Source organism: Hypomesus nipponensis, chromosome 26 (genome assembly GCF_054491055.1).
Source record: "Hypomesus nipponensis isolate SF chromosome 26, ASM5449105v1, whole genome shotgun sequence".
NCBI classification, from domain to species: domain Eukaryota; kingdom Metazoa; phylum Chordata; class Actinopteri; order Osmeriformes; family Osmeridae; genus Hypomesus; species Hypomesus nipponensis.
In genome coordinates, this window is record NC_140386.1 from 2,073,847 (window position 1) to 2,100,380 (window position 26,534).

The 26,534-nt window shown below is 38.7% G+C and overlaps 1 protein-coding gene across 3 annotated transcripts in view; it reads right to left on the reverse strand.

The window, feature by feature from the left end:
- Positions 1-1,427: 1,427 nt before the first annotated feature.
- The window catches only part of med16 (mediator complex subunit 16), an 85,934-nt gene continuing 60,827 nt past the window's right edge, over positions 1,428-26,534 (reverse strand). For all 3 annotated transcript variants that reach the window (XM_084692671.1, XM_084692670.1, XM_084692669.1), the window contains exons 13-16: positions 17,215-17,407; positions 5,354-5,567; positions 3,675-3,758; positions 1,428-3,175 (exon numbers count right to left, since the gene is read on the reverse strand). In XM_084692671.1, the coding sequence (XP_084548797.1) occupies positions 3,049-3,175; positions 3,675-3,758; positions 5,354-5,567; positions 17,215-17,407 (618 nt within the window). In that variant the 3' untranslated portion in view covers positions 1,428-3,048. The remainder of the gene's footprint in view (positions 3,176-3,674; positions 3,759-5,353; positions 5,568-17,214; positions 17,408-26,534) is intronic.

Sequence of the window (26,534 nt, forward strand, 5' to 3'; positions counted from 1 at the left end):
TTATCTCTTTAGCTCTGTCTTCTTGTGGAACAGCACCAAGGACAGCTCTACTGTTGCTTATCCACTTTGACAAATGGAAGCCTGCTGTATGACAGACTTCAGTGAGGTTCAATATGAGTTCCATTGCTTCTAGTTCTGTGAGCATCGCTATCAAACAATCATCCACATAAAAGTGCTCTGTGATTGTGTTTGTTAACTCAGGAGGGAAGTTGCTTGCATTGTCCCGTGCAGTCTTTCTGAGAGCAAAGTTGGCTATGCTCGGTGAAGACACAGCACCAAACAAATGAACAGTCATGCGATATCCCACTGGAGCATCATCCACATTTCCTTGTGGCCACCATAAGAAGCGCAGGAAGTCTGTCACTTTCAGTCACCTTGACTTGGTGGAACATGGACATTTCCACACCTTTGCTGCTACCTCCCAATGGACCATTGATTACCCAATTGCTGCTGTTTGAGAAGCATAGATGTAATTTCATTTTGTCTGTTTAAGACAGCAATTGGAAGTTACACTGAGCTAAGTGCTCTTCCTTTTCTTCCAAAGCATGCCTTCCCTCCAAAGCAGCGGCCTTAGCTGAAAGCGCTGCCTTCTCAGTATATACCATCAGAAGAAGAGCTGATTCTGAGCTTGCATGTGAATCTTTGTGAACCCTGACTTACTAAAGAGATGCTGTCTTTAGGACCAATTTCAGCTCCTAATTGTGGTTGAACAGGACAGGATTGTATCCACTCGTCAGCCTTGATCTCGAACTCATTGATGTTTGGCTCGTATCACTGTTCTGTGTCTGCAGCGCACTCCTCTTGACAGTAATTGTTTGTATCGTTTATGCAAGTCTTTAAATTCCTCTATCATTTCAGTGTATTTCTGAACACTCTCCTTTACCTTCTCCAGATTGACTGGATCAGACATAAGTCCAGTTGTTTGGTTCATTTTACGAGTCAAAGCAGGACGCTTATTCTTTCTAGCAAGTTTTGCTTCTTTCATCTTCTTTCCTTCCTCAAACAATTCTTCCATCTTTCCTTCCTCAACAGGTGCCATGTCAGTGACATTGCCATCCATATCGATTGAGCAACTCTGTTCCTTGTGGCAAACTCAAAAGTCCTTTTTTTGGGGTCAAAATTATAACTCAATACTTATCACAATAAAGTCTTATAAGTACACAGAGCAAGATTGCTTTACAAGTTCTTTGTTTCTCATACCGATTCCTTTAGATTCACTCGGATTCACTTCGACCTTCAAACACTCCAAAATGGCCCTTGCCTTTCCCAGACTTCAATATCGGTTTTTCCTTTGTTCAAAGTATCCAATAATCCTATGGTCCAAGTACATCCATTCCAGGAATTGTTTTGACCAATTGTAATAGCCCTTTCCTGTTCTTTTTGCTCTTACTGGTGGCGGAGAAAGATATAAAGATCGACGCGTGCAGTTGTACCAAAAAGGACCATTTATTGTTGTTAATGTATATAGAAAAGAACTTGAGCTAAATAAACAAACAAATAAACTAAAGCAGTCTCTTATATACGGTAGCAAACGGCTTGTCACGCCCCACACAGCACATCACCACACGGTCAAAAGACTGTTTCCCTCTCCAGCCACACCCACTGCTGTGGCTTCCTGTCTTAAAAGCCTTTCCCCTTGGGAACCGCCTTCAGCCTCCCAACCGTCCTTTAGGTGGGCATAGACAGACCTGTACATACTCATCCACACACACTACTATTCATAGAAAGAAACATGAAACAACCCAAAGGCCCAACAATCCAACTTGGCTCCTACAATTATCATCATATGATCACTTTTACTTCCGTTCACGCAACGTTCTACATGGTTCTGGTCATAAACGTATTATTACTTGAAGAATATGCATTTAAATCAGGTAATTTCTATTCAATCAAGTATTTCAAAAACGCATAAGCATTTGATGAAAAAATACATACAGAACTACATTTATTCATGGATTTTCTTCAAACACTTCTTCATGAGCCCTATTATGAAATTATTTAAAACAACCTTCACAAAACATTTAGAAATGTTTCTTTAATTAAGCACAATTCATACATGCAAGTCCAAAAATCCAATTTGGGTATGTAAATAATTGGTACATTACATTTTACAGGAAGACCCAAGGAAAAAGTCCAAAAATCACGTACTGTACCACACTGTTAAATGGAACTATGGCATGTTTATTTCTCTGCCACCCCACAGCTAGCTTTGTGTTTTCCAGATTGTGTTTGTGTGTTTGTATTGAGAGGAGAAAAGTACAAATTATACTTACACACACACAAAAGGTGTAATTAATGCTTATGAAGACCCACTTCAAGTACAGTAACATGTTACTATAAGTGTTCATTTATCATACCTTTTTTGTTGTTGCTGTGTGTAATTAGGATTTCTTCGTCAAAAGAAGTTTTTGTTTGTATGCCTTATTCTTTTCCTCCAAAAAAACTCAACATCTCCCAAACCCCTTGATAACCTTTTCTATCATTTGGCACACTGAAACGACAGATCATATACAGTATAAACTTTCTAAAGACTGGGCTAAATTTGCCCCTTGCTGGCGCTACAGGCCACATCCCACTTTTCCCACTTGTAAATGGGTGGCCCATGAATGCAAATTGTCTGCAAATTTGGGGAGACATTTGCCATTGATACTTGCAGCTATATTTACATTTTAGAATTGTATTGAGGCTGTTATTATGCCCCAGATTCTCACAAAAAAAGCTTAATGTTTAAACGAGAAGAAAAAGAGACTAAACAAAAAAGAAATACTACTTTCTATGTACTGTGCCATGTTTGCATTTTTCTATAGTAATTTGAAATAAATCCACATCAAAATGTTATCACAGACTACAGGACCAAGAAGACAATAATTGAAATGAAAGTTCACAGCAAAAATCAAGCAATATGGTGGATCTTGTCATTAGTGACAATTTCTCAAAATGTACATTAATGTCAAGACACACACAAGTGCATTGACATTAGGTTTTGGAGGGATTTGTGGGTTAGTATTGCGTTCAAGGTGAGCTTGTGCTAATCTTGCTTGGCTGAGCTCAGGACTGTGTGTGGGGGATTCTCCTCCACAGTCCACCACAGAGGCAGTTCTTGATCCAGCGTTGCTCCCACTGCTTCATAGCATTTGTCTTGTTAGGTGAGCGGAGCATGGTCACACACCCACACCTGATAGGAAAAAAGAAAGACACTGCTGCTTGTAAACTGCACTTTTTATTAGGAGTTTCCCCATTTGTTATCTGAAGTAGATACTAGAACTGGATATACATACAAAATAAACACCTTTGACATTATGCATTTTGAAAATATCTTAAACTGGACAACACATTTTCCACCCAAAGCCCATTTAGCCCCAAATAAAATGCATGTAGCTCACACTTATGGGGACCACTAGGTTCATTCTGCATCCATCATACCGACAAGATTCTCACATTTGTGAAATTGTGACTGAACAATAGGAAATTAGATATAAAGGTATAAATGACTCTCAGTAACGTATTGGTAACTGAATATTTTATTAACATATTGTGTCTGTACAGACAAAATCTCCCATGAATTTCGGATTGACGGACCCATGTCAATCTCCTGTAACTTTAACAAAAATAAGGCATACAGGTACAAATTACTTAAGTGTCAGAGACTTAGAAAGAAACAATAATTGACAAACCTGGTGCAAGCTTTGCTCTCCTCTGTGGGGGAGACACCCATGTGGAGACATCGTAGGTTATCCATTCTCTGGGCACCTGCAATCCTAAACACATACACAAATATGTATACAGTTAATTGATTAAATACAGCCACTCCATAAAGGGTCAAACCAAAACCAAACCATTAATTTGCCCTGTACATCCCATGAGAGCATTGGGCAATGTCCAAAAAAGCTGTTCAACTGTTACATCTACAGGACATTTAGCCAAATATTTCTCTCTTCACTTACACATACGTTTTATAACATTGCCTTAATCTCCTCCTAGTGATAATTCAATTAACCTTTATTGTCTTATGCAGAACAGATCAATGAAATTGTATGCATGGACTGTATAACTGCATTCTCTTTCAAAAACTCATTCAGTCCCCTTTTTAAACACATTTATTTAACCTTTGAACAGGCACATTAATACCTTATTCGGGAACACTGATTTAATATAGATGACAACTTTACCTTAATAGAACAATTATGGTCCAAACTCTTGGATATCATTTTGTACATATTCCCTAATATTTGCATTTGCATTACTTTGTCAATCTCCTTTAGACTGCACTTGAAAATGTGTGTCGCTATTCGAAGATTGTGGTCTAAAAGCATTGTCCAACCATTCAGTACAACCTGCATCAGATCTGCCAAAAAGGACACTACCAAGCTGGTACATAGCCCAAAAGACTTGCAGTGCAATAGCCTCCATAAAATAATAACGTGGGGTTTGACTATTAACAGTATTGCAAGCAGGATATTTATGTTTTCTTAAAGATCTTTCCCAACATAAAACCGATGTCAGCTTACAATAATTGATTTAGAGTCTGTTTTAATTTAAAATGTAAAATAGAATGAGCTTATCAGTTAAGGTTAGGGTTATACTTTTGCAAAACACAATGTATCAATTAAATAATGCTATGGTTTCTTAAGTGATAGCCTACACAATTCTATAATGTGACCCTCACAGAAGCATTGAATGAAACTGGTACTGGTTTCACCCAAGTGAGACAGCCCAGATAAACAACCACATTTTGAAATACATGTGTAGTCTTTCCACAATTAGGTTTCAAATGCATCAACTATAAACACTACCCATATAACACAAATCAATCCGCCACCCATTAACCGAAACGCAACTTAACGCTATGTACCATACATAGCAATACATGCTGTTTTGGCTGGTGCATCTTCACATTTTAGCCTCAAAGGGAAGTAAAACTGGATCACAAGCATTTTTGGTTGTAAAATTAGATTGCATTCACTTTTGACAGATTGAATTCCAATTCCAAAATAATGATTAGCCTTTAACACATACATTCTAAAATAACAGAATGGTCTGCCAAGCTTGAGTTTTATTGAGCCAAAATCATGAAATGCAATAACATTCTCAATCAATATGCAGCAAAGCAAAAAGGTAGCTTGTAAAAGGTTGTAACATTCTAAATCATGTACAATAACCCATACATTTCTTTCCTCAATTTAATTGTGAAAGAAAACCTTCACTTCAGCATTTAAGGACTTGAAGCTTGTGCTGATTTTATCAACCAACTGTTCCAACTTATAAAGCTCACTATTATACTTTTTTAAAGCATTTCAAAAGGTATCTTGTATGTGTTTTAATGAACAGCCAATGAGAGGCCTCTCATCCTCACCTGGAGAAAATTTCCACCTGCGAATTGGAATTAAGTGGAAGGCTATAGGGCTTGCTGAACTGTAGTCGCAGTGGCTGCTTCCCCTGCAGCTTGCAAATTACCCCGTCATTGACAGGCAGCCAGTCCATACTGGGCACCAGGAGCTGGCTGGGTAGCAAGCAGCATTCATCAATCAGGGCTTCGTCAGGGTCCTGGGGGTGGCCTTCATCTCTAGCTGGAGGTGTAGAGTATGATGCATATGTGAGGGTAGGTAAAAAATTTCAACAAGAATATACCAACACTGTACAGAGGTTCCTAATATATTTGAGAATCACATTGCAGTGATATGACACGGTACTCTATGTTGTTGCGTGGTGGGTTATGTCACGGCTTGTGCAGTTGGAACAAAATGTGCAATTATTTCAGAGATTGAATCTAATGGTTTGAAATGTTTTTTTTTTATTTAAACTTGAGTATTCACTCAACTTTGTTTTGTTGTTGGTGAATGCAACTAGTCTAATGTCACAAACAATTTAGTGGCTGACCACACTTTTCCAGAATGCTCAGTTTAAATATAGATTTGGCTATCCAGTGTAGCCTAATGCACATGTTTTTCAAAACCATACAATTGCTATTTAGCATTTTCAGTTCAATAGCAATAGAAAAATAAAAAGTGAGTAAAAAAATCTTCATAATAGCTTTTATTCCCATACACACAAATGCATTGGGAACACTGCACATTCTATTCCAAATCGAAACATGAAGAAAGATTCCTCAAATGTGTTATTACTTTACAGAAAGTTAAGAAATGTTTATATTAGGCGGTTCAAAAAAGTGTCTGCATTTATCTTTACAAACTCAAGCATTTACTGTATAAACTGAGAAATGCTTGAAGATGTAGTTGTACTGTGAATCACTAAACAAATATTTAGTTGAATAACCCAATAGGGTCCAAATGCAGTGCTCCCTCCTCAGGCCCCTCTAAACCGGAACTCTCTCCTCAGGCCCCTAGAGCCGGAACTCTCTCCTCAGGCCCCTTTTTTCATGTGTATCCGAGGTATTAGCGCCACCGCTGGTCGGAGGATACTGTAGGCTATTTATATTAATAGGCTACCTTACATTGAACTTCGGTTTTAGCATAAGTCAATAATGTTTAACAAAGCGGAAATTAGCATTGCGGCTAGCGTTACGTATTGCTAACATTACAAACATGATCACTGTTCTAACCCTGGCAAGCATAGAAAATAGGTTTGGCAGTTTAGCGTCATCTAGTGGTCATTATAGAATATCACATTTTTTCCGTTGGTCATTTGCAGCAGCAACAGCTGGCTCGTGTTATTGTTTATTGTTTCCACGGCAACAAGAGCCGGCTCTGAAATAATTCATTTTTTAACGTTGATAATACAAACAACACTACTCTCTTAATCTGAAATCAATATCCATCCTTGTATTTATGTTAAATGTTGCTTCATCAATTACCACTTCAATCATAAAGATGTGTAATAGCACTAAACATATATTCCATATTCCAATAACGTAGGATTACGGTGTTCATGGGAAACTTAGGCTACTGCAGGGGGATAAATTAACAATAACCATGCCGAGAACATAGCCTTATGTATCGTTGATGAAATGCCTCATTTAGGCTATCACCGGCCAAACTGGCTAGCGAGTTTTTATTATGAAAATGAAATTTAGCCCGCATTTGGAGGGTGTTAATTTAGAACTCTGTACCTAACGCTAGCTGCAATGCTAATTTCCGCTTTGTTAAACACTATTGACTTATGCTAAAACCGAAGTTCAATGTAAGTTAGCCTATTAATATAAATAGCCTACAGTATCCTCCGACCAGCGGTGGCGCTAATACCTCGGATACACATGAAAAAAGGGGCCTGAGGAGAGAGTTCCGGCTTCAGGGGCCTGAGGAGAGAGTTCCGGTTTGGAGGGGCCTGAGGAGGGAGCACTGCATTTGGACCCTTCTCGAATAACCACTGTTTCTGAGAACTGATTCACATCTGTGTTGCATGGAGTCAACCAACTTCTGGCACCTGTGAACAGATATTCCAGCCCAGGACGATTGGACTACATTCCACAATTCCTCTGCATTTCTTGGTATTGGCTCAGAAACAGCATTTTTGATGTCACCCATCTTCTATTGAATTAAGGTCTGGGGTTTGGACTGGCCACTCCATAACGTTAATCTTGTTGGTCTGGAACCAAGATGCTTACTGGTGTGTTTGGGGTGGTTGTCTTGTTGAAACAACCATTTCAATGGCATTTCCTCTTCAGCATAAGGCAACATGATATGTTGAAGTACTTTGATATATTCAAACTGATCCATGATCCCTGGCATGAGATAAATAGGCCCGACACCATAGTATGAGAAACATCCCCAAATCATGACGCTTGCTCCACCATGTTTCACTGTCTTCACAGTGTACTGTAGCTTGAATTCAGTGTTTGGGGTCTTCTGACAAACTGTCTGTGGCCCATAGACCCAAAAAGAACAATCTTGCTTTCATCAGTCCTCAAAATGTTAAGCCATTTCTCTTTCGGCCAGTCAATGTGTCCTTTGGCAAATTGTAACCTCTTCAGCACCTGTCCGGAAGGGTGGGGGGGTGGAAAGAAACGTTTTTTTGTCTTCTGCTAGTTTTCTACACAGGGTGACCAGTGGTTAAGAAATTGTGTAGGGGGTCAGTCATAGACAACGGTGTGTCAGCTGTAACAGTTGCTCCCGGCAACGTTGTGGTAAGTTTGAGTGCACGGGCAGCGGCTCTATGACAGGGGTCTAACTCATGACGAGCCAACACTTTTTTACCGCTGCTGGCATATAGCAGCTTCCTCGAGCAAAACGTGCAGAAACAAGCACCAGGCTCTCTCAGTTTCTGCCAACTGCCAAAAGGCTCGCCGTCTCTACCTTCTTCTATCCACGGCCAGCGGCATTCATTTTTGAGTCCTTTATCTATGGGTAGGACATCATTCCCAGGCTTTCACCGACAACGCTAACGTGACGTATGGATCTCATTCACACTGTGTTGCCAGGACCCGCCCTGCTCTGCTTCTGATAGGCTTGTAACGGTAGATATAGCTGTGTTTCTCTCATATGATTAGTAGGGGAAATCGATTGACTCAAAAAGCGCATGCAAGTTCCCCCCCCAAAAAACTTGCCGCACACCGGAGATCCGGCACGGTGCCGGAATACTTTAATCCCTGCATTTATAATGTGCTAAATTATAAGAATAATGTAATTATATTACATGTGTGTAGACAATGGTATGAGCGCAATGCTCATGTCCCAGTATTTTAGAGCGACAACAATCATTTACAATGGTAGATTGCAAATAAGCTATGTTTTGTAAAGCAGATCAACTTAACTAATAAACACATTTTTGCATGTATTTAAACGAATCATTAGCCAATAAAATCACCAATGAAAAATTACAATCTATGTCTAAGACGAATTATTGGCTACACAAACTATAGTATATTAGTAGGTCTATTGAAGGAGCTATTGAAATTGTCTCAAACATTCAAGGGTCTGATAGATCCAGTTATCCTGGCAAAACAGTATTTGTTCTTTATTCATTGACAGTACACGGTCTTCTTATTGCAAAAATTAGAGAAGTGTATTAGTTTGGAACTTCTAAGCTAGAAGCTACAATCTCTGCTTTCTCTCTCGTTTATCCTGCTCTCAAATGTGTGCTCCCTAAACAATAAATTGGACTGGAGCTTGTGTGTTTACATGTGTTTATGACTCCCGTGTTCACACTTGTAGTTCAGTTCTCTTGGATCTCTTGGTCCGGACCAACAAATAAAATTATAGCCTATATTTAGTCCTGGTTCACTAACAGAGCAATCACATCAAAGTTCGTTTTCATCGAACCCTCAAGTAAAGTTCCCTTCAAGAGGTTTCAGAACACATCTTTAGTGTGTTCGGTTTACATTTCTGTCTGTGTCTGGTCAGTGGGGTAACCCATCCCCCGTCCCAAAGACTGCATCGCAAATCGATTCATGTAATCAATTATGTTGAATGTTTCTAACAAAACAGCGTTCCTCCAGAAGCGGCATGAAACAACACAGAACGACATGAGACTACATAGAACTAAAGACCTACACATTTTTACAGTGCACGTGCAAACGTGAGCAACAGGACAATATGGACTGGACAAGACATAGTGAATGTGCCAACCAGTAGCCTACACAATTCCAGTGACAAGCCACTTGCTTCAAAACCGTATGCAGGGTATAGCATAACAAAGATGTGGTTTAAGTAGCCGAGGTGGGGGCAGATTGAGAGGTTCGCTGATGGCCCTATTCAAAGAGTGCCTACTTAGCGTTTGCAGTGGGGCAAATGTAGCCTCACAGACAGTTGTAAATTCCAGTGGTAAATAAAATAGTGAAAATAGTCAAATTGAGGTGTGTTCACACAAGGGCTGGGCGGTATGGCCTAAAATGTTTATTACGGTATAATTTGTAAGCACTGACGGTAACGGTATATATCACAATGTATTAGTCATTCTTAAAATGTCATGACAATGCAGTCCGCACCGCAGCGGCTAATCTACCGCACTCGGACGGATTTGGATTGGGTAACTCTGGTGTGTGCATGAGTACAACTTTTGCAGTGTTTTGCCACGGAAGAGCAACTTTAGCGTTCAACAGTAGCCTACGTTTATGGGGTCGCAAGAAAACTTGTGGTTTTTATTTGTGGTGATTTAGCTATAAACAATTATTACATGGCTGAAATATCAATTATGTTTGCCTACAATAAACATTTCACAATTCTAACCAACCTGGCATTAGATTTGTTAAACGCATTCTGGTCGATTGTTTATATTCGCGCACATGCATGGCTTTCAGGTGGTGAAAAAAATTGCTAGTGTTTCCACCTTTGGCTAGCACAATTCGACGACACAACTTACAGAGTAGGCTATTGTTTGTTGGTCGATGTCGGATAACTTGAAACCAAACCATTTCCAAATGACAGAAGAGGCCCCCCTTTTTTATCAATTCTTCTTTGTCCGGCAAATCAATCAAAAATCACACTTAGTTCAGTAAAAAAAAAAAAAAATAATAATAATAATAATAATGCTGTCAGTTAAACGCGTTATTAAAATTAAAACAACAGGCACACCGCACACACTTGTTTGGGCTTGCGAGCCGGCTAAAGAATAGTAGGCTAACATTATGTTTTGAGTGGATAGCAAGTGTAAGACGCCGAAATAGATGCCAATAAGATTCTGAATGGAAAGTTTACTTTAAAAAGTTGCTGATGCATACAGCTGATGCGAAGCCAATCCACTTGTCCATGTTGATAAGAGCATTAAAATGAGAAAAAATGATGGGACAAAAAGAAATCAAGGCACATTTAGAATAGATACAAATTATGACATTAATGCGATTCAATATTTAATCGTTTGACAGCACCAAAAAAAAAACTTTGATGCGATTGCTCTGTTAGTGAACAATGCCTAAATGTAGGCTATAGCCAAATGATTATTTTTTGGTCCGGACCAAGAGATCCAAGACTCAAGAGAACTGAACTACAAGAGTGAACACAACAGTTATAAGCTCCACCAGCGAAGAGCAATAGCCTAATTAGAAACAAGCATAGTTTTTGCATTTTGTGTTGATGAAAACACACAAACCACAGTACAATGTTTTGTTCAGGGCAGGGCTCCAGACCAACTTTTTTTTACTAGGAGCACAGTAGCCCCTGACTGAAAATTTTAGGAGCGCAAGCAGAAAATTAAGGGGCACACCTTATATTGACCTGCACTGCATTTATTAATGTAACTGGAGAGGGTTCAATTCAGTGGCAATTTTAGATCCTTTTTAGGAGCACTCCTAATATTTTTTAAATATTTTCTTAAATATATTGTTTATTATCATTTGATGCTGGTAGTTCATGAAGAAAGGGACATACTTAGTTTTTTCATTCAATATTTTGCAAAATAATAAAAAAAATATTAATTGTTATTCAGTGAAATTAGTGATTTATATTAGCAAGGGGGTTTACGTTTAGCACTTTTGCAAGGCACTGTATTCATGTCACATTCTCATTGGGGGCTGAGCACCCCTAAATGTCTGATCCTAGAATCGCCCCTGCAACGCACCATAGAAGCTTGAGTTTGATACATTATTTAATGTGACATTATGTACTGTACATGCAAGTCTTAGCTAAATGACTTAAATGTATAATGCACTTTTCGATCAGTCCTCCGACACCACAACACGTTACTTGCCGAGTATAACAGCGCAACAGCTCAAACACATGCAGGGATACAGTAGCAACGCTAGTGCTAAATAAGTATTTAGCTGCTAGGCTCCATGACGCTGGGTAAGAAGGGCTCGTGAAACTGCTCACCAAAAGAACGAAGGGGCACCCACTTGTCTGGCAGATTAAGACATGTTCGTAGGAACCTAGCAAAAAATATCCTAAACTTTCCAAGACTTTTAGCTCGGTTTATAGGTACCTAGCGAAAACCAGCCTAAACTTTCCTAGACTTTAAGCTACGATACTAATGCAGAAGGAAAGCTGATATCGCTGTCTTACTAGAACGTCGTATCTATGCGTTGTTGCTAACGTGTGCTGACATCGTGCACACCCAATGAATTCAAAATTTGTAGGTCGCACATGCGCGAGTGCTTGTAAAAAATGCTTGCACTGTCTCAAAAACTGGTCGCAAAATGCAACCATTTGGTCGCAGTCTGGAGCCCTGGTTCAGGGAGCTAACATTTGAGCAGGATAAACAGGAGAGCAAGCAGAGATCGTTGCTTCTAGCTTAGAAGTTCCCAACTAATACACTTCTCTCATTTTTGCAATACGTGGACCGTGCCCTGTCAATAAATAAAGAACAATAACTGTTTTGGATAACTGGATCTATCAGACCCATGAATGTTTATGATGTGCCTGTGTGTTATATGCTACTAACAGGCTGACCCGCTAACCCAAAACTCCCTTTGCCGGGTCGCTACACTACTTTTGACTGGAGACAACAAAGTGATTATTGTCAGGGAGTCAGGTAACTGACTGGTTAGGGAATCGGGCTAGTAATCTGAAGGTTGCTAGTTCGATTCCCAGCCATGCCAAATTACGTTGTGTCCTTGCATAGGTGGAATGTCCCTGTACTTATTGTAAGTCGCTCTGGATAAGAGCGTCGGCTAAATTACTAAATGTCAGCCGACAATATGTTGATAATTCCGGGCTACGCATTTATAGACCAACTTGTGTAACATCCTTTATAATATATTTTATTTTGCTGAATGATTGCAGGGCTGGACAACAAAAGTTCCCATAAAGTAATCACCGACTATCAACACGGAAATGGATGACATATTGAAGAAGGCAAGTTCATTTTCCGACCTTGCCTTTAGATCTGTGCAAGATGCGCCATATAGCGACCATTACGTGTCAGTAACAACGTCCCTGTCTGTAGACTCACAGGCCAATTTGACCCCTAACGGCATAAGTAGGGATATATGGCTTTGCGGTTCTAGTGTTAATCAAAGTACGCTGTTCTTCAAAACAATGTCTGGCACAACCCATTTAACTCAGATTTTCTGAGAGAAATACACTATATACAGCATGTACAACATTTGCTGCAACAAATGTACAACAGGGCCACCTGTTTGACACCTGTTTTTTCACAGAATGAATGACCTCACTCATTGAACTCCACATTGCTATTATTTTGAACACACAAACTTTCAATTAATGAATCAATTTCACAGAATCAGCAGCATGCATGTCATGACTGTTGGTTTTGAATTACTTTATTACACTACTAGTACATCATTTGTCATGAAAAAATATAATTTCTACCAAAAACAGTGATTGACTGTAATTCAGTGTTTCCTCTATCTGCCGCCACGGTATCAGAAATAGGGCTGTACAAAAGGCCGTCTATCAGCAGTGATTGTTAGAGTGCATGGCGTAAAATAGCACAGATATGGGCTTCTCACCGCGAGCGGGCATGCGCCACTGTGCGTCTTTGAGAAGGTGGGTCCGTTTTCCCTTCCAGTAATATTTTTCAAGCATTTAGCCTACTCATATTGCATAATTCATTAAGAACACCCTTTGAAACAAGGAACCCCCTTTGAAACAAGCTACTGTAACAACGTTGTCACTGGCAGTATTTCAAATGGAATTGCGATTCAAATAGTACTGTCTGCTAACTGAAAATAAGCCCCCCAAAACGTAAATAAGTTCGATACTAATTTAGGGGGATATGGCTAATTCAAAAGCAGTTTGCTAGAGGCAAGCTAGCTGCCGTTGCTATCCACACTCCACTGATTGTTTGAAAGCGCAGGAAATTAGAATGTTTCTTTTGTAAGGGATAATGTATAGTAGACCCAACAGGGGTCCTGTCGGGGCTTATTTTCCCAATAATGACCGGCGTTCTATACATTATCCCTTACTTACACGGCTACTTGCCAAAAACAACTTAACACAGTGTGTCTTTTTACAATGTCTTTCCAGTGTCTTTTAACAAATAACGTTAGCTTTCGGGCTAATAGCTCAGCTGACGTTGACACCGGATCTATTTTTTCGTTGCGGAGGAACAATGGCAAAATAAACTTTAAAAAAATAAATAGCTGTATTTAAATGTTAATTGGTTGACTATAAATTGTTTTATTAAAGTAATATAGTACTCGTGCTTTGGCCTCGTGGCTACGGCCGAACACCACCCGTGGTATATTCCTCAACAACCCCACTCGCACTCGTACTACATTTCTTTATTATTACACGGCTGTTCTTAATGCTGTAAAATGCTCCATCCACTTGAATGGGGCTTCCCAACGTTCTGCGGTGAACAATTTTGCTCATATTTGACCGGTGCTATGCATATTTGAGCTGTCAAGGGAAGTTGCCTTTTTGCCACGGATTCAGGTCTTTCGTAGCACTCTGCAAGTAGTCCGGTAACTTTTCAACCCCAGCGTACTCTGTTGCTTAGCGACGTCAACTGATTTGAAGCCTAAATAATGCTCTAAGTCTATGAAGTTCAACGTCTTTGGCGAACTATTTCTCTGCTGATCAACAATACGAATGGTAACAAATACATTGTAAAAAGACAAACTGTGTTAAGTTATTTTCGTTGGCAAGTGGCTGTGTAATAAGTGGGATAATGTATAGAACGCCGGTCATTATCGGGGAAAAAAGCGCCTTCATGGCGAAACAAAACTGGCGAAAACTCCGCGTTGCGTCGTGCCCAACAACTCCCCTTACCTGTTCTAAAATCAGCGCAAACCACGGCCTCTTGGGGCTTATTGCTTAATTATCCCTTACAAAAGAAACGTTCTCATTTCCTGCGCTTTCAAACAATCAGTGGAGTGTGGATAGCAACGGCAGCTAGCTTGTCTCTAGCAAACTGCTTTTGAATTAGCCATTTCCCCTAAATTAATATTAAACTTATTTACGTTTTGGGGGACTTTTTTTTTTCAGTTAGCAGATTCTACTATTTGAATGGCAATTCCATCTGAAATACTGCCAGTGACAACGTTGTTACAGAACTTGTTTCACAGGGGGTTCCTTGTTTCAAAGGGTGTTCCTTGTTTCAAAGGGTGTTCCTTGTTTCAAAGGGTGTTCCTTGTTTCAAAGGGTGTTCCTTGTTTCAAAGGGTGTTCTTAATGAATTATACAATATGAGTAGGCTAAATGCTTGAAATATCACTAGAAGGGAAAACGGACCCACCAGCAACTGAGGCAAGCAAACACACCCTAAAATTTCCCCAGAAATTGAACCCTCTCTAGTTACGTATTATATTACTTTTACTATTACTTTTAATAGTAGCGAGTTTGACTTTGTAAAAAATGTGCAAGAACATAGGCTACAGATGCAAAATAGTGTTTCTTTAAAGAAGAACGTTAATTTCAAACAATCTTAAACATCAAAAAGGCTTAAAATTAACAAATAATAATATATTTGCGTGAATAAATTATACTATGTTAGCAGCCTTTTGTGGAAACGGGTCGCCATCTCTCAAGGTTTAAAGTGAATTTTTCGCTAGTTTACAGCTTTGTTTCTCTGTGGACACTTTTGAGGTGTTTTTTTCAGTTTGAGATGCTGCTTTTGGCAGTAGATAGTATTTTGTTGGGTCGCAGTTTGCAGTTCACTTCAATGTTTTTTCCTATATCTTCAATGAAAGCGAAATAGTGTGAATATTTCCACCCCGAAAATGTAACACGTTCTGCGGCCATGATTGCTGTTGTGTTTACCTGCAGCGTAAATCAAACTGTAGGCTTCTGCGCCAGCAAGTGCCGTTTAAGCAACAATCTGTATTTATAAGGCTATTTTAGACGTGCAGTCAGTTGTGTGTAACGCGCTACATTACAACGCGTTATCCCCAACACTGCTTATTGCTTTATGGGAAATAGGAAGAAAATATGTGCAATATTACATTCGCTATTAGACAGTAGAATATTACATTAACCTGCTCCGAACTGTAGTGAACTTTGCTGGGGAGGGGGGGGGGGGGGGGGAGGGTTGTTGTTCAGACAGACCTGCCCCGACTGCAAAGATATAAATCCTAAACGAAACGCTGGTTATTATTGTGTGAGCTCACGCCTTCGGCGAGCACAACCATTGTTCTCTCACATATATATTATTATTTATGTTTGCCCCCTAAGGATCCGTCAATATTTGGACCTAATAGACCTAATAGAGATGTCTGTCAACGATTCGTCTTAGTAGCGATTGAGTTGCTTGTATTTTTATTTACGTTCCGTTGCACGGTTTAGGCTGAAATTAAGTTTTTGTGTCAAAAAGTGCCTTGTGTCAACAAAGGGAACTCAGTGCTAGCCTACGTCACAACGTCAGCACACGTTAGCAACAACGCATGGATACAACGTGCATAGATGTGATGTAGCACAGCAAGTATCGTGTCATGTCGTGTTGTACTAGCAGCACATGTACATTTAAGCAAATGAAAACTTGCATGTACAGTAAGCAATGTTATTAAATAATGTATTTAAACTCAAGCTTGTGTGGTGCGTTGATGTCTTCAATGCCACAGCCTAAACTTTATGTCAAAAGAAACATTCTCATTGCCGGCGCTTTAGCCATTTCCCCCAAAATACGCTTATTCAAGCTTATCAAGCTTATTTACGTTTTCGGGGGCATATTTTCAGTTAGCAGATGGTACTGTTTGAACCGCGATTCCATCTGAAATTCTGCCGGTGACAATATTGTTACAATAGCTTGTTTCAAAGGGGGTTCTTAATGAATTATGCAATATGAGTAGGCTAAATGCTTGGAAATATCACTAGGAGGGAAAAACTTAAGGGGACGGACCCACCTGCAACCAACGCAAGCAAGCACACCCTACAATTTCCCCAGAAATTGTACCCTCTCTAGTTTTAACTGTAACAGTAATTGTGTTGGATTTGATAGATGGTATGTTCATGTTTCACTGACACAAGTAACAGAAGCTTGTTTGTTGCTAGTTAGCTTACTTAAGTGTAATTGTGCCTGGCAACGGTTCTCTACCATTGTCTACAGAGGTTTTCCATTAAACTTAGAACCGCAGAATGTTTGCTTGTGAGATGGTGACACAGAAGAGATAAGCCCTGGCATGTGTCCCGTACCCATTTAAAATGTCAATTAATAAACTTTTGGAAGACAAGTTGACTAAATTATTGACCAAAAAAGGTTTTCATTTCTGAAACTGATTTTACTAAGTGGCATTGAAACAAGTAATTTCCCCTAATGCTAACATTTATAGCGCAAAATCTCGAATCATGTTGCATTTTGCCGCATTGCCAGAATTAAATGAGGAACATCTGTACATTGCCTATAGAAAGTCTACAGCCCTGGGTTAAGCAGTATTAAGATGTTTCTTTTTTACATTATATAAAACATTTAAAAAAAGATAGTGTCTTACAGCACAGCCAAAGTTTGGTGAGGAGGCGGAAAAGCAGCGACATGCTATCCTGGTTATCAGAAGTAGCTGTGTAAATTGGTAGACAGCCTGGTTTGAGGAGGCCCCATATCCTGATCATCACCATCATTTCCCTTAGCATCCCCAGTGATGATCCATCCCGTAGGAAGCCGAAGCCGGGACGCACTATTGTGCCCTGTGGAAGATCAGAAAAGGGTGTTAAACGCCTTGATCTCGATGTGTAATTACTGTCAGCCGTAAAAATGATGAAATCCCCTGCCAAATGAAATACATAACTTTGACTACAGCTGTTATTGGGACTTACGACACAACAATAATTAATCTTGACTTTTTGATGTGGTTGTGTGTTGTCCCAATAACTAAATAGAGAATAAATATTGATCGAGTACAAAAGCACATTATACCGGAGTGTAATGGAGTCAGTACATTGATATGCATTTTATCCGGGCAGCATAACTGGACAGGAGCGATGGACAGTCCAACGTGAAATGATTGGGGTGTGCTTGCCATCACGCCCCTAAGGCTCAGTCAATATTTGATCTACATAGACAACGTTGATGTCAAAAGGTTCGTCTTGGTCACGATTGCGTTGGTTCTATTTGGATTTATGTTCCGTTGCACAGTTTAGGCTTTAATTAAGTTTTTGTGGCAAAAATGAAGCTAACGGTGGCTAACTTGCTAACCACAGTCACTGACGTAACTAACGTCACGAAAACTCGCGTGACTATCTCAGCTTGTTAACTTCTGGGAGATGGCTAGTCTAACTGTTTTACTGCAAGGCAGCTGCAGAAACGCCACAAGCAAAGGGGCCTGGGTGATAACTATTTCCTCATTTTACTTCGTGATACGACACACAATTGAGATATGTAATGTAAAATATAAGCTAATATTATTAAGGAAGTACATCTACTTTCGGAAACAGTAGTCTACTATTTCACTTAAGCATTAGCATCATGACACTACACTCACAGAAATGAATCATGGCATATTTTATAATTAAGTATTTATATCTATTAGATTTTATTTAAATAGTCATTGTCTCAAAATGTATTCATTAGAATTCCTTAGAATTAGCATAATTCTATTAATTCTTAAATATATTAAACATAATCAATTAAAACATACTATAAAGTTTTAAATATGGTTAACTGTGAAAAAAGCAAGATTCAAGTGGTTAAAACGTATGAGATTTGTTTACATTCAATTTTCGGGAAGTGAAATCGTTTTGAGGTGGAAATGATGTCAGATTTCGAGCTTTCCCAACGGTTTTTCTTTCCACCATTTCAACTCAGCCCTGCCTCCCGGGATCGTGACTTTTGCTCTGTAACGGTAAGATATCTGCTTGTAATCCATGTACTTACTTATGTTTTACTTGTGCAGTTAATACTGTACCTCATATTTGAACAATCAAATCCAGTAAATCCGTCATGATACCAAACATTTTCGTCTAGTTTGATAGCTAGCTCTAAGTCTCACATGGTCGATGCTAGAAGTTACCTTCAGATAGGGTGGCTAATTTGTGGCTGGCGTCAGTCAAATAGGAACATAGAGTACAGTATGTTGCCTGAGCTAGAGACTCGTAGCAAGTACTGTTCAAATTATATATACATGTGTGTAGGTTTTCCCGGCTCCAAATTTAGGATTAGCTATTAGCTAACTCAGCCGTTGGTCAGGTGAATGCAAATGCTATTTTTATAGCTAAGCATTAATATGGGAGTGAACTAGTGTTGCACAGTAAACCTGTACTAAAAAGACACTTGCATAGCTTCAGTGTTCTTGTGCATACATAGGAGATAATCACTGCAAAACAGCTGCAGTTCCTGTGCAGACAGGAGAACCTAGCAGAACACCATCTCTGTAACACTCCATCCAGTCCAGAACCCGGGGTCCTGAAGTCTCGACTTTTACGATACTCAAACGATGCAATGTTAATATACCTCTCTGATCTAACGAGTCTGGCTAGCTGTCGTGACCTCTCAGGTGGGCTTTGGCTATGATGGAGAGCTGGAGAGATGGTTGTTCTGCTCGGTTCTCCTGTCTGCAGAGGAACTGCATCTCTTTTGCAGTGATTGTTAAGGAGCCTAATGAAGAATCATGGTCAAAATTATGTTGGCCCATGCTACACCCCTTCACCAATTTTCATACAAATCGGTCTGGGAGTTTTTTTAATGTGTTCATACACATACAGACCAACATTCAAACACACACAGGAGAGAAAACACCTTCCGACCTGCAGTGGTTTTGCCTGGGTAGGACCTCAAACAGTGGATTTATTTATGTTTTTTTGTCTTATTTTCAGATAAGATAAAGTTTATCCTTGCTAAAGGTAGAAATGATTACCCTGTTGGATTGTTTACAAGCCAAGTGACAAAATGCTGAACCTATCATTAAAGAATTGCATTGTATTTAATTTTCACCAGGAAATGGCTGAGACGATTTCCTCTGTGCCATAGATGGAACGACAGTGGGGATCTATGTCGTGAAAGACACTGCCAGCAGTACATCAGAACCCTCTGATGTCAGGATAGTCTTCGAGGGTGTGATGGTGCTTCAAGATCTTGAGAGTGCATTGCTTCTGCAATGTTGTTTGGGCTGTTTTATGCCTTGAACATAGCCTGGATGCCAGCCGAACTTAGCCCCGCCCACATAAAAATGTGGTCGGGAAGTTGGATCTGGGGTCGCTTGGTTGGGGAAAAACTATGTCCGAACAAGAGCTGTTCGGACCAATCAATTGTCAGGGCGGGTTTCATACGATGATGGACAGATGATCAACAGAAACTAAATCAACCACACGTCACCAAAGAGCGCTTGGGTTGAATTTGTTTTCAACAAACAATATACTACGTTGCTCTGATTGGTTGTAGATCTATCTAATTGAGTGGAGAGGCCATTTTTTCAGAGTTCGGTTGAAACACGCCCCATACTCACAGCCCAATGGAGCAGTATCAGACTCATTATCTGACTAGAATTATGAGTTTGACAATGTCAGGCTACCTTGAACATGCACTACCCTACAAAGCTCCGCTACACGTTAAAGACATTTCAAAAATAATCATGGAGCTGGATGCGAGTGAACTGTCAAGAAAGGCTCATTGCTGGAAAACAAAGCTATGCCAGTGAAGAGACATTATTGTTCTCCCCCTCACCCCTTCTCTCCCTTGTGTTCCAGTATTAGTAGAGAACATGGTACATTGTAGACTCTACATTCCAGGACTGAGTGGTGTTGCAGCCTGGTTTTGTTACAACCAATACAGTTTTTTTTTTTCACAGTACAGCAATAGACAATTAGAATTGTACTATTCCATGTGTGTATGTATGGAGTGAACTAGTGTTGCACAGTAAACCTGTACTAAAAAGAGACACTCCTACATAGTTTCAGTGTTCCTGTGCAGACAGGAGAACCTAGCTGAACGCCATCTCTGTAGAACTCCATCCAGTCCAGAACCCAGGGTCCTGAAGTCTCGACTTTTACGATACTCAAACGATGCGATGTTAATATACCTCTCTGATCTGACGAGTCTGACTAGCTGTCGTGACCTCTCAAGTGGGCTTTGGCTACGATGGAGAGATGGTTGTTCTGCTAGGTTCTCCTGTCTGCACAGGAACTGCAGCTCTTTTGCAGTGATGTTAAGGAGCCTAATGACGAATCATGGTCATAATTATGTTGGCCCATGCTACAGCCCTTCACCATATATATATATATCTATATGTAGACACATTGTTAAAAAATCTTGGCACATTGTTTTTTTATGTATTTATGAATTTTTCTAATTGACTTTCTTATGTCTTTAGCAACAGGTCTCATTAGATTTTAATTTCTTCATCAAAAAATGACTTGAGTAGTGCAATACATTTACATTTAGCAGACACTCTTATCCAGAGTGACTTACAGAAAGTACAGGGACATTCCCCCGAGGCAAGTAGGGTGAAGTGCCTTGCCCAAGTACACAGTCATTTTCCACAGCCGGGAATCAAACCGGCTACCTTCTGATTAATAGCCCGCTTCCCTAACCGCTCAGCCATCTGACCCCCCAATACTCAACTCTCTCTTTCTTTTGGCTTCAGATTCCCACAGTGAAGACATGTTTTTATGTATTTTATGGTTTTCTTCATTCTTTATAGTACCATACCATTAGTAGAATAGAATATCTTTATAGTCATTGTACAAAAAATTCTATTCTATAGTACTAATGGTATTTGAGCAGCCAACAGTTATGTAGCGTACTAGGGAGAGTGCGTCAGATGTTATCTCTGGCCTTGACCACAAAACAAACAACCATCAATGCCCAGAACATCAGTTGGGGTAAAGATGCATACAAATATGTTAAGCCTGAGAATATATATCACTGTTATAAGTTATAGCATTTTGTGTGTCCTAAATGCTTTTACAGCAGGCTGTATATCGTAAGCCTGTAAACTCAATAGGTTAGAATGGACCTGGGTTTTCCTTTATATTGTAGTGTTTGGTTTAGAAAAGGATAGCTCTAGCAATAGTTATGTTTATATGTGTACTTGTGCAGTGTTTCCTCCCTTTTTTTTTAGCAGTTGGGGCAGGTCTGTCCGAACCCCCCACCCCCCGTCCGAACCCCCCACCCCCCGTCCAAAACAAAGTTCTAACCCAAGAATTTGGTTCATTAATCCATTCTGTAGAATGCGTTGTCTTAAGGTTATTGAATATGTGACTTTCTGGTAAAGATTACAATTATTTAAAATGTTCTGCAAACTGAAGCAAACGTCCAAAGTATGTTGACTTTGTGCTATTTAAATAATGAATAAATGTAAATAAAAAAGTATTTGCTTTTCATACCAATTTTGAATGTGTTTTGTAGCAACCAAAACTGCAAGTTTTTACTGTAAATGTCACAGTTCACTTTTAATTATACTGTTAACAGAAGAACATTTCCACCATATTTTTTACAGTAGATTTCAGGCAACCACAGCTGCCAGTTTTTTACCTACATTTTATGGGATTTAACATCCTTAGGGTATTTATAAAAAGTACATGCATTTTATCCATTTTGAATAAATAGGGTTTATCCTGTAACCCTGCCTATAATGCATTTCAAACAAATAGTCTTTATTAACATAAACCTGCTTTTATGAATTTCAAACTAATACGTTTTATTACATTGACCAATACAAATCATATTAAGTTTATTAGTTTGTTTAAATTCAAACTTATGTAATGTAAATGAATGGAAATTCTATATGCAATTCAATTACATAAATCTAAAAGATTAGGCTTAAATATTTCTGTGAGTGTAGCCTCTGTTGCCCGGGCAACACATACTACAGCGGTCTATGATGCATGTGTTTTCAATCGTTAAAATAGACATTCCTTACAAATACATTTTTGTTGTAGGATTTATTATGACATTAGATTACAAGTAAACAATTTGTGGGTGAAATTATCATTACCTGTGGTTTCAAACCAGTGTAGCTCACTGCAACGCTGCAGCCTAGTCTAGTAGCTAACAAAAACATCTCCACAGCCGTTTACAGTACTAGTAGGAAGTCAAACAGCGGCACATGTTCGGCACTAACCTTACTTAAATCAAAAGTCTTTCAATAGGTGAAACTATCTGACTAGAGACTACTAACCTGAACTACATTGCCACAGCCTAAAGTTTGTCAATCTTTTTATGAAAATAATTCATTTCAGACTAGACCGTACAACGGAAGTAACGTTAAATCGAATTCAACTAACGCAATTGCTACCAGGACAGTCTAGTAGTAGTTGTAGCCTACAATTTACAGGGGCAGCTTCTCCACACAGTAGGGCTATATCGCATTTTGCCTTGTTACTGACAATGATCACTACCACTGACATATTTATGAATGAGTGATTTCCCCCTAAATAAATGTCAAGCTTATTTACATTTTTGGGGGCATATTTTCATTTAGCAGATGATACTATTTCAATTGCGATTCCTTCTGGGATAGCTAGCTATTGCTGGTAACGTCGTTGTTAAAATACATTTAAAAGGGGGTTCTTTATTGATGAATGAATGCAATATGAGTAGGCTAAATGCCTGAAAATATCATGAGAAGGGAAAAAGTTACAATGACGTTTAAGTCATAGAGATTAGGTCAATTTTTACACCGGTCTGCCAAATGATTTTGATTCAACTATGAGGTTGCTGATCACCATTCCCCTTGCAGGGGAAATGAGAAGACAACTATTTCATTCTACTCTTCACTCTTAATATTTTGAGTTGTAAATGAGCAACAAAAAAAAAATGCTTTTAAATCTATGTAATCTTTATAAATAATAAGTAGGCTATGCTTTTTAATATAAAATATACAGAAATATCAGTTGTAAAATGTAATTTAAATACGGACCTCTGCAACCAAAACAAGCAAGTACACCCTACAATTTCCCCAGAAATTGTACCCTCTCTAGTATGGAGGACCAAACCTGCCATATTTAAAAATGAATGAATGAATAAATAAATGTCCACATCCATGCATTTAGACATAAATAAATGAATACATGTACTAATTAATGCACAATTGTCAATCAATATTACCTTATAATTTACATATATTTATGTATTTATTTGTGTATTCATTTATTTATTCATTTATTTATTCATTCATGTATTCATTCATTTATTAATTCATGTGTTCATTCATTTATTCATTCATTTATTCATTCATTTATTCATTCATTCATTCCTGTATTTCTTCTTCTCAATATTTTAATGAGATGTGTCAATCAAAATAGGTAGGCGGTATTTGACACACCATTGGCTAATCGTTTTCCACGGTTTGTATTCGATTATGTAGCCTTACATCCATCCTTGCTGTCATGGACAACATAGCCTACATGGACAGGTTAGTTGTGGGCTATTACTTATCACCCAACTTCACTACGCTGACCGGCCAACCATGTGTTTACCCCGATAAAAACGTAAACATTTTAAAATAAAAAATCCTGATTGTTGATTGTCAAACCAACATATTTGTCCTGTGTGTAAGAGCGAGATAGACAATCTGGCATATAGCCCCCAATCAAGCAGAAGAGAAATTTGTGAAGATTGACGACACAAAGTTAATCATCGAAGATGAAAAGTAGCTTAGTCCTAAATGGAGTTGTATGCCCCATAGCACATATTTTACAAAGACTACGGCAACAAAAGCCAAACGTTGCCACGTTATGTTGGGAAAGGGATGCCGTTGCGACGGTTATTGTTGGAGCAACCAGTTGCCTAAATAGCCTGTAGCCTATGACATGTTTATGTACATGTCAGCTTTACATGTAGAAAAGAAAATCTCAGAGAAGGTGAAAGGCTTGGTGGCGGGCGTGGAGAAATGCGCGTCTAGTGTGAACAGCATTGCGCCATTCGTAGTATATTGTGGCGCTCCAGGGCGCTTCGCAGCCAGTGTGTCCCAGGCGTTAGCTAGATTGAATCTATGGCTCTGGATTGATTGCAATGTCTGAACATCAGTTTCCACGCCTACTGGCCTCCTCTCATTATCATATTGGGAACAATGAATGAATGAATGAATGAATGAATGAATAAATAAATGAATAAATGAATATATAAATGAATGAATGAATGAATAAATAAATCAATAAATCAATACATAAATGAATACAAAATAAATCAATACATAAATGTAAAATATATGTAACTATTGATTGACAATTGTGCATTAATTAATATATATATATATTCGTTTATTTCTGTCTAAATGCATGGATGTGGACATTTATTTATTCATTCATTCATTCATTTGTAAATATGGCAGGTTTGGTCCTCCATACTCTAGTTCACTTAAATATATTTTAAGTATATCTGTTCCAATACTTTTGCTCACATGACAAATGGTGGATTCAAACAAAAGGTGCTATTTTCTTAGTTGTGCATCAGATCTTGATGTAAATACCTGAAAATAAAAGCTGAAATGTTTATCTCTGGTCTCACGTTCATTATTTGATGTCAAGCCTACATGTTTTCAGTCTACAGCAAAAATAAACGAATTGGCCTCACTGTTCCAATAATTTTGGAAGGCACTATATATATATATGTATATATATATATATATATATATATATATATATATATATATATATATATGGTATAATAATGTGATAATGCTACAACAACAAAAAATGACCTAACTATTTGAACTGCATTCACATCAGGCATCACTGTATGCCTGATGTGAATGCAGTTCAAATAGTTAGGTCATATTTTGTTGTATAGTGGCATATATATATATATATATATATAATATTTAAATTAGTCTGCAAGGCAGACCTACGGCTTTTAGGGTGTTTAATATGTTGTGTATTTTGAAAAGAACCAATAATCAGGTAATTACAAAAACAAGACTTCACGATTAGCTGGTGTAAACACACAGGAGGAGGGATTAGACCTCCACCAAGTTGGCCTACCCAGTTGTTCTGTAACATATTTAAATATGGCTTCTGTTACAAACAGGGCTAATTGAATATGTGATTTAGCCATGAGTGCACTGAATATTGGTAGTCAGCACTAGGACTGAACAATTTAGGAAAATAAGCTAATAGCTTTTACTAATATTGCAATTGCAATTTAATATGCGATTATTATATGATTTGTTATTAATAAATATAGATATATACTACTGATCTCCAGTCAGCAACATAACACACAAAGGAAGGACACCCGCATGTACCTCTTCGAAAATATTTTGGTGAATCAAAGCTAAAGCTAGGCTAATAGCATGTGTGTTGCACTTTCTTAACTAAAGGTATCTAGCTCTATCATTTTGGAGAAAAAAAATGCTGCGGGGGCCGTCGGAAATATTTAGAACTCACGCATTTAAAAGGTTGAATCTTAAAAGAAAAAGAAACACTGTCTGAACATTTCTGATCCAGTCAGTAGTCTAACAGAAATATAATGGCACTGACAGCCATAGTGATCCTACTGTATGTGTATCACCGAAGGCCATCATCTTTTGTGATGAACGCTGTTACTGCTTGAATAATTTTGTACATGAATATGGAGTTAGGCTTTGAAACATTTCGATCAGTGATCCTGTCGGGTGTTATTTTGCTTATTTGACACACTGGTGTTAGCATTTTAGCTATGCATCGTACATGTGGTGTTTTTTTAGGGCCAAATTAGGTTGGTGGTGTTGCCCCATGAGGTAGCAACATTAGCCAGGCAGGTTTTGCACCATACTTGACACTGCGTAGCATCTTTTTTTAAAGGTAAAAACCAGATTATAGTAAATACAATGCAGCGCCATTTTTTTCCTGCGTTCCCCCTGAAGAGAGTTTGCAGAGAGTTAACCCAGTTTGTAAACCG